We start from the raw sequence: 9,245 nt of genomic DNA on the forward strand, positions 1-9,245 counted from the left end.
CTAATCCGATTTCTCCCCATCATCATCTTGGTGGGCATCCCCATCATGGCCGTTCTTGTCCTCCTTGGAGAGGTGAGCCTGGGAGCCCAAGGCCGAGAGCGAGAGGAGCCCAGTGCCGGCGCTGACAGCAGGAAGGGACGGGGGCTGGAGGCCCACAGGGAGCGGAGTCAGAGGCAGAGCGAGGGCTTGGAGCTGTGACAGCTGGTGAGCTTGAAGCTGCTGCTGTAAAGAACGATGGACAGACAGGAAGACAAGAGAGGGATATTGTAATTTTGAGTGCATTTGGACAACCACCCAAGGGCCTGGGCTGCCCAGACAAGACTGTGCCACCAACCAAGCTTAAATGAGGGACCTCAGGGTCCTGGAAAGCACCGCAGCCTCGGGTGGGGAGGAAGAGATTCTAGAGTCCTTAGACTGTAACAGCTTCAAGAGAAGACTCAACAGTGTGTCCCCAGCACAACACACAGCCCTTAGCCCACAAGACATCTGGCCTCAGACTCTGGCGTGCTCCAAGGATGCAGTTAAAGCCCTCCCGACCTTGACCAAGAACAGATGGTGTTTTCGTGTCAAGGAGCTGCTGCAGTTCCTGCTCAAAACCAAAGCTCCTCTCCCTGCACCCTGCTGGGACAGAGCAGGAATCCATGCTCCCCTGCAAACCCATGCCCATGGCATAACAAGTCTGGACAAAAACAGCCCCATGCCAGCAGGGCCAGCCCAGCACTCACAGCCTCATCCCAGCAGGGCTGCAGCACCGCACGTGGAACAGCCTCCTCCCAGCATGTGGGCCACATCCCCAGGTCATGACTCCCCTGCCCAGCTTGGTCTTGAAGGCCAAAGGCACAGATTCCCGTCCCTCTGAACCCAAACTAAACATGCATCACGTACACGGATGATGGAGTTCAGTTCTGGTGCTGTAACCTGCTTGGCTCGTTCAATGGCTCCCAGGACTTGCTGCTGATGCTGGTTATGTAGAGAACAGAGGATTTCAGGGTCATTTCTAGTATCACAGGGAAGCAGAACAGGGACTCAGCCCTGCTGGGTCTGACACACACACGTACGTTATCTCAGCTGCTAGCACCGAGATGTCAGGGCACAGAGGCAGGCTGGTTAACTCCACAGCTGGAGACACCTGCACGCACTTCATTTTGTGACAAGGACCTCATGCCACTGAGGCCCACAGTAGCGAGGAATAGGGAAGGAGGCATGCTTGTCTCATTCCAGTTCCTCACCACAGGTTTAAGCAGCAGGTCCCCTCTTACTCCCATCCTTGTCCTGCTCTGCACAGGCCCAGCGATCCTTGGCCAGACAAGCAATGCCTCTCACTCTGCATCCCCTCTCCAACCCAGACCTGACACAAAATGAGACCCCCTAACAAACAAAACAAACCCTAAAATCAGAACCTGTTGGTCGGCTCACCACTCTGTGGGACATATCCCAGGTGCGAACTGCAGCAGCTGGAAGATGCTGCTGTGGAAGAGCCCGGCATGGCTGCTCCAAACACAGGCAGGAAAAACAGCTATATCACATACTTTAAAAAATAAAGGACAACTGTACTTGCTCCTGAGAGCACAAGGTCTCTGAAAACCAGGCCTGTTCGCTGCACTCCAGCAAGTGGATTTTTCTTTCTATCTTGGCAGTAGGACAGGGCTGGGGAGGGGGAAGGGGTTGCATTAAGATGCAAAAAGGTTTAGTCGTGGCTTAGTTATTAGGCAGCTCTGATCTGATCAGCAAGCCACTTTGTCTTTCCCAAGAACAGGTGGGTGGGAAAAAAAACACAGCCTCCATCCCACAGGTAGTCCTGACCAAAAAAACCAGCCATGGGAACAGCTGTGGAGTTTAGCCTCTGTGGGGTTGTGTGGGGAGATGGACAGATACAGCACTACAAATGCTTCATCTTCCTCCTGCCTCAGGCAGCAACTCCCAAGCCCTCCCAATTAATTTCTCAGGGGAGTGGGAGGAGCCCATCAGCTGCATTAATGAATGAGGCAAGAGGAGCCAGATCTCAAGGAGGAGCCATATGGAGGTTTTTTTTTTTAAATGCCCTCCTCCCCCAATTAGCCACCCAAAGCTCCCACCACCCATGCAGAAGTGGCCAATGACTCGAATCACAGGCAGGAAAGAACAGAGCCCATCTTTGTCCACAGCTGCCAACAAAGGGGATGGACAGGCACATTAGCCACCGCACAGCACCTGGTGGGGCTACTTGAACGCCTCCAGGCCAAACCTGTCCTGAAGAGCTCGTCCTTGCACAGGGGCTGAGAGCAAGCGACAAGGTTTCCCAGACTAGAGGTGAGGATCTGCCCATGCGGGAGGGCCATGGCACCTCGCTGCCCTGCAGCAGGATGGGGGTCTCCACTCCCCCCTGTCAATGTGCCCCTGAGCCAGAGCCGAGGCCAAGCTGGGGGACTCACCTCTTGTGAAAGGTAGGGCAGAACCTGTGCACAAATCCCATTTAGCCTCTTGACGATTTCAGCCTAGAAGGTGGGAAGAACAGAGGGGAAGGCATCAGGTGGCTTAGGACTGACCACTCTCAGCACCAGCTGCCCCACCTTCCCCCTCCCCATGCAGGGCCTGAGTCCCCGAACACCCCTAAGAAAACACGTTCCCCCGGCAAGATGCTGTCAGCATCCTGGTGCCACAGGAGGGGTGTGTGTCATCTCACCCCCAAGGCCCCTCCCTACAGAGTTAAATGAATCAATGCTGCTGACTGCAAAGAGCAGGTTTTCAATATTCTCTTCCCTTTCCAGGTCTCTGATATTCATTTAATGAAGTCAGGAGCAACCAGAGAGAAAACTTATTACAGACCCAGGTGGGGATGTATTGAATTACATTTGCCATGCAGACACAGAGACACACGTGCTGCCTCCGCTGATAACCCTGCTCTGCCCCAGAGACTGGCTGCTCAGCCTTCTTGGACTCCCCCTCCCCAAAGGCAAGTGTTTGCCTGCTGCCAGCCTCCCCACAGCTGAGCCACAGGACTGGGGCTATTCAGGGAGACCACAGGGACTGGGCAACTTCTCCACTAGCCTCATACAAGCAGGTGGCAAATTTTGGGGTGTTAAATGGGAAAACTCCTGGAAAAGAGTAAAGCTACCAGCCCTTCGCAAATCACTTTCCAATGGAGTCAAAAGAAATACAGAGCCAAAGGGTTTAGGCATGCACCAAAACCAGCCAAGGGGGCCCCACCAGCATGTCAGGGGAGTGGACTAGGCTGGGAGACAGTTCATGGGACAGCAGTGAGGATTCGTGGCTCAGATCCTTTACCAAGATGCAGGTTTTCCCAGGGAAGCCACTCTTGTGGGCTTACCAACCGGGGCAATGGGATTGGAGGCACCAAGCATAAAGAGTGGGGAGCTGAATTGTGCTAAGAGGCTTATAACTGAGCCATGACACACAGATGACTGTCACTGGAAGCTGAAGCCAGATAGAGTCAGGCTCAGAGGAGGCTCATGTTGTTAACAGCACAGGTAATTAGCCACTGGGGATAATTAACAGCTTCACCACAAGTGAGGGTAATGAATTAACTTAATTTGGGGGGCTCTTCAGATGAGGGCTCACATCTGCTGACCGACTGGGAGCCACAGCTCCACACCCCACCTGCACTGCCTTGTCCAGGGCTTAAATACCTATTCAGACCCTGGGCAGAACCAGAGCATGCCCGCAGCCTGGGGTGGGAGCCCTCAGTCCAGCACTGCAATGCTGAAAGGTGGGGAGCGCCTGCATTTTGAAGGCAGCTCTGACATTTTACAGGCTCATGGCATTTCTAGTTCCTGAAATACCACTGAAGTGACAGAGGACAAGGCACAGCAGACAACCCACCCTCCCCAGGAATTAGAGCACTTGGACATGCCTTCTCCCTACCTGTTTGTGCATTTCAATATTCAGCCCGTAGGACATCTCATAATACTGCAGAGTGGGGGAGAAGAGAACAAAAAAAAAAAGTAAGTCAAGTCTCCACCAGATAAAGAGGCTCCATACAGCAGTGCTGGGAACTACTACTGCTTTGCTAGCAAGGTCTTCTACAAAGGCTGGGCAAGGATGGAAGAAGAGGCTGTCCCTAGGAAACAAAGACAGCAAGAGGCAAATACAGACAGAGACCCTCCAGATCTAAGGCAGAAGCACTGAGCCCAGGTGCTCCCTGCCCACCCTGCTCCAGTCTCACACTGCTGCAGACAGAGACCTGGGAACTTGCTGACTGGGCCCCATGCAACACCCCTCACAGACACCTTTCAGCAGTCTGCATCAGGTGAAAGTGAGTGATACTGCTTCAAACCTGGAAAAAGTCTCAGGGCTCCACAGACTTCCATAACCACAGCCAAAAGAGACTCTACAAGCTTTGCCTGGCCAACATCCTAAAGCCCACGTGGCTGCTTCAGCAGCAAATGGAAGAAATCACAACTGGGCTTCATCTAGCAAGTAACACATCCAGCTGCACACAGCTCCAGATGTTTGGGAAGAAGCCATTATGGGGAAAAAAAAAAACACCACACAAAAAAAATCCACCCAGAAAACCCCGCACAGCAGCAACAGGCAGCTACAGAGCAACCTATTAGCAGGAGAAGCTAACTCCTGACCCCTGGATGTTTGAGAGTTTATAAATCTCCTCCCTTGGCTTGCAGGTTGCAATCCTGATTCTTCTGGAGGGAAAGAAAATTCCCCATCTGTGCTTATCTAATTCAAGGAGATGACGACTGGCATTTTGGTACTGACACCACAACTCTGAGAAGCACCCAGCTTGGTATTGCCATAATCTCAGTCTGTTCTAACACCACTGCTAGCTCTCGAGGCTTCTTTGCATTCTGAAGACTGAGCAGGAAGCAGGAGCCCGACTCCCAAGCTGCTAATTGTGACTTATTCAAAAATCAGAGCAGCTGTAGCAGCTTTGCACATTAACAGAAACCCTCCTCTTTGCTTCCTGTGACTCGCTGTGGTGGGGAGTGACAGATGAGGCAGGAGCTGCTGCGCCTGCAAAGCCTGGAGTGCTGCACAACAAGCAATAGCCCTTCCCCTCTGGCACCAACCTGCTGATGGTAACCTGAATCGATTCTGGTGACTGTCAGCATTAAGGGGGAAAAAAACCATCTCAGCCACACCTGGAGATGAGTCTCCATACAGGCTGCAAGGCCCAATCATTTATCAGTGAGAATGGGGCAGGCTTCCCCATTAATATATAAGGAATGCTGTGACCTCTGCTTCTTGGCCCCAGCCCCAAGCACACCTTGCTCCCCACAGTCTTGGAGTCTGGGCAGTACAGGATGATGGAGGGGCCAGCTCCCTCATTTCTGGTTTTAAAGTCCTAACTCTCCTCTGAAAAGCTGCCATATTAATTTCTACATCTTATCTCTTCTTTTCAGGGCAGGTGCAGCAGCTGGCAAGCAGGCACCAGCTCATCTTTATGGACAGTATCACAACCTCCCGTCAGCTCCTTGATAGGAAAGGAACAGACCACAGCCTTGCCTGGCATCCCTCCCCTCTGCCACAAGGGCTCTTCCACACATGGGAAGACAGAGGCATTACCTGTCAGGCAAACAATCACCCTGCCTACAAGAACATGGCTGTTTCCTGGTGGATTTCTCTTTAGAGAGTTACAGCTAAGCCTGCTGCCTGTGTGTGGCACTATGCCTCATGCCATTACCAGGCACTGCCCTGGGATTTGCCCACTTTGTGCTGGGACACAGACACTGGTGAGATGCGCTAGCACTTTGCACCATGGCTCCACAAGACTGCCAGGGTCACGAGAAGGTGCAGAGGGTCTAGCTCTCACATAGCAGCTGGTTTCTGCTTCCAACTCCCACCGGGCTTGTGGTGTTTCCCAGCTTCACAATTTCTCAGAGCACTGCTTTGTCTTTCACTGGCCACGACTCTCAATGGAGTCCCCAGACGCCTGTACACCAGCACCTTGCAGCTCCTTCTTGGGTGCCTAAGAGCTGCCACTTCCCCCAGAGCACAGGGAGTACAGTCAAGTAGCCAGTCAGCGGAAAGGCCAGGGACCCCATCACCACCCATCAAGCGGTCAGCCACTGGGTTCATCAGTTTTCTATGTCCAACAATTCACTGATACTTCCCCGCATTTCAACAATCCACTGCATGCAGACAACACAAAATATAAAAAAAGCCCTGCTTTCAGAAAAAACAGGGCCAGCCTTCCCTAGAGACCTGCTGCTCCATGGGGCGAAGCTACCCCGCCAGGCAAAAGCTAGGCACAGGCACCTGCTCACTGTGGGAGTCCCCACCCATGCCACCCATGTGCTCTTGGCTGCTGAGGCCAGTCCTTACCATGACGTAGTGACGCTGCATCTCCGATTTCTCACTGGCTAGTTTGTCACATTCCAACTTCAAGCTGAAAAGCCAGAAAACAGTAAGAAAACCACAAACAAGAGGCGAGACTCGATTGCCACAGAGCAGCTGCTTCCATCCCGGCTAGGCTGGCTTTTCGGACACCGCCATCCAGACTCCAAAGGGTGGCTGGAGCTGGGTCACACTGTGCTGGCACAGTGGCGACTGCAACAGAGCTTTCTCCCATCTTCCCAGCTGGAGTCTCAACAACACACGTTCAGGAGAAGCAGCACAAGGCTATCCACCAGCTGGACACCAACGTCCCCCAGGCACATCCTTTCAGTAGGAAGCAGAAAGCTGGGCAGAAGCAGAGATGGCTGCCCAAGGAGGGGTTTGCCTTTCCTCAACTGATTGCTGGCAGCTGGGGACAGCTTCTAGCAGAGGCCTGTCTGTAGCACTCAAGAGATGCTGCGATACAACTTCAAAACCAAAGCCAGATCCATTTCTGGATGGTGGGGTGGAGGCCCGAGTGCAGCACATCCCTCCAGAAGAAAGGATTTTTTCTGTCCCCTAGGCTCTTCACACCCTTCAGAGAAAGTGCTGCTGCTCCCAGTGTTTTATGGGATTCCAACTCACCAGCTGAGCAATTGCAGCCAGCGTGTGCTGTGGTTTTATGTTTCAAACAAGAAACAGCTTCACCTACACAGAACCTGCTTCTTCTCGAGCAGATTAAATCCGAGGGGGTGGGGGGATAGCCTCCCTTCCAGCAGGACTGTTTCTTGGGCTCCCCTACTCCCTCACTGGCATTGCTCAGAGACACCGGGAATTAGCCACTTCCCGGTAGGTTTTCCGTCTCCTCCTGCCAGAACGACACCACCTCAAAACTGTGACCTGTCTGCCCAGTGGGGCCTAGGCTGAGGAAAGGCAGATGGGGAAGTCATAGCCACATGGCACATGCCACAACCGGCACCTCGCAGCCTGCTAGGCCGGGGCGGAGGGCATCACCCAGTCAATTTAACCCAAGAGCTTCACGTTTATTTAAGACACACAAAGCAACAGACTATCACAAGCCAGCTTTCGGGTCAGCAGAAGTATTTCCACACACACCCGCAGAAAAGCGGAAGCTTTTGTATTTAAGTGCTCCCTGCAGCACTTGCTGCCCAGGAGAGGCAGCCAGCGAGAAGAACCGAGGAAAACTCCCAGCAAGACACGGGAGGCCTGGCAAGCCTGTGCACAGTCCTGGCCGAGCTGTGCTCAAAGGAAAGACCTCGGCTGGAAAGGGAAGACACGCATTCTCCTCGCTGGGCTCCCAAGTGGACGTGACTAATCCCCTGCCTTAGGCCTTCCTCTAGCCAAAGGTAACCCAAGCTACACAACCAGGTCCCCTCCTTGACATTCCCATTCAAGTCCGTTCAGCGAAGCAACGAAGCAGAAGAATCAGTGTGATTCTTGGGTGTCGTGCCGCTGCCTGCCAGCACAGCGGAGGCTGCGGGGCAGATCCAGGCCGGGCCCATCTGCGTGCGGGAGCACGTACCTGTGGTACTGGGCCTGCAGGAGCTGGAACTCGTCCTTGATGCGGTCGCAGGAGTCGGAGGTCGTGAACTTCAGCTGCTGCGGCAGGTGAGAGGAGCCCTTGAACAACAGGAGACAGCACTGGGTGCCAGGAGCAGGCAGCCTGCACGTCCTACCCACAGAGGTGCCCCGAGCCCGCGCCGGTGCCGCCGGCCCGGGACGCCGCGCTCCGGGGGCAGGGCCCCCGCCAGGGCAGGCCGGGCCCGGCGCCGGGAGGGCCGGCGGGGCACCCCGAGGGCCGGCGCGCTCAGACCCGGGACGCGCCCAAGGTCACCCGCGGGGCCGGTGGAGCCCAGGCTCTTCCCCGGGAGCTGCCTCCGGCCCCGCCGCCCCCTCTCCGCCGGCCCTCGGCAGCGGCCGGGGCGGCTCCGCCGGCGCGGGGCCCGGCTGTGGAGCGGGGAGACCCCCGCCCCCTCACTGCCAGCGGCGGGAGGCGCTCGGTCACCTCGGCCCCGCCGGGGCCGCCACAGGGAGGCCGAGCGGTCGCCGCGCCCTCGCGCCGGGCCGGCCCGCGGCCCCCGCCGCCCCCCGGGGCCCGGCCCCGCCCCGCCCCGCGGCCCCGCCGTCGCCCGGCCGCGCGGGGCTCCCGCGCCCGGCCGCGCCGTACCGAGTGCCGGCTTTGTGGAAACATCATGTCAGGCTGCGGCTCGGCCCCCGCACGGAGCGGCCCGGTGCCGCCGCCCCTTCCCGCGCCCGCCGCGGTCTCCCCGCGCCGCCGCCGCCTTTGTCCGCGCCGGGCCCGGCCGCCCCGGACCCGCGGCCGCCCCGCCCCGGCCGCGCCGCTCGCCCCGCGCCGCTCCCGCCGCCCCGCCGCCGGCGCCTATTGTCTAATGGCGGCTGCGGCTCCGGCTCCGTCCTGCGGCTGCTCGGCACCACCTGCCGCCGCCGCCGCCTCCCCGGGCCGGGCGGGCCCACGGCCGCCCCCGCCCCCGCCGGTCCCCGCCCCCGCCGCGCGGCGCCGGCGGCCGCGGGCACCGGCCCGGGCCCGGCTGCGGGCGGCCTGCGGGCGGCGCGGGGCTCGGCCGGGCCGCGGGAACCGAGCAGGGGCCCGGGCCGGGTCCGGCGCGCCGTGCCGAGGCCCCGCGCGGCCGCCCGGCTTCCCCGCCCCGCTGTCGGGCGCGGAAGGGCCTGGGGCTGGGGCGGACCGGGCCGGGCCTTTCCCCCGCCGGCGTCTCCTCCGTGTGCCCTGGTCCCCGCGCCCCCGAGGCCCCCGTGCCCTCAGGCTCCCCGAGTCGCGGCCCTCGCAGTCCTGCCGGTGCTGCTGGGCCCCCCGTACCCTCCCGGTGCTGCGGGCTGTCGGATGTCGCTCCCCTGTACCCGGGCCCCTCCTCGCCGTCGGTGCCGAGGCAGGACCCCGGGCTCTACGCGGCCACAGTGGAGGCGTGGGGCGCTGCCAG

General features: G+C 57.9%; 1 protein-coding gene across 2 annotated transcripts; it reads right to left on the minus strand.

Annotated features, from left to right (window-relative positions):
* TLE5 (TLE family member 5, transcriptional modulator) lies at window positions 1-8,482 on the minus strand (the record flags this gene model as incomplete). 2 transcript variants are annotated; one of them, XM_082011050.1, is made up of 7 exons in its annotated part: window positions 1-219; window positions 886-960; window positions 2,412-2,474; window positions 3,862-3,906; window positions 6,277-6,340; window positions 7,811-7,908; window positions 8,456-8,482. In XM_082011050.1, 7 exons carry the CDS (start codon window positions 8,480-8,482, stop codon window positions 1-3), a joined length of 591 nt encoding a protein of 196 aa, XP_081867176.1. The 2 variants fall into 2 exon arrangements, with proteins under 2 accessions (XP_081867176.1, XP_081867175.1); XM_082011049.1 differs by having other exon boundaries at window positions 1-222.
* Between the last annotated feature and the right edge of the window lie 763 nt (window positions 8,483-9,245).

Source organism: Phaethon aethereus (assembly GCF_964289735.1).
Source record: "Phaethon aethereus genome assembly, chromosome: 26".
In the NCBI taxonomy this organism is placed as follows: Eukaryota; Metazoa; Chordata; class Aves; order Phaethontiformes; family Phaethontidae; genus Phaethon; species Phaethon aethereus.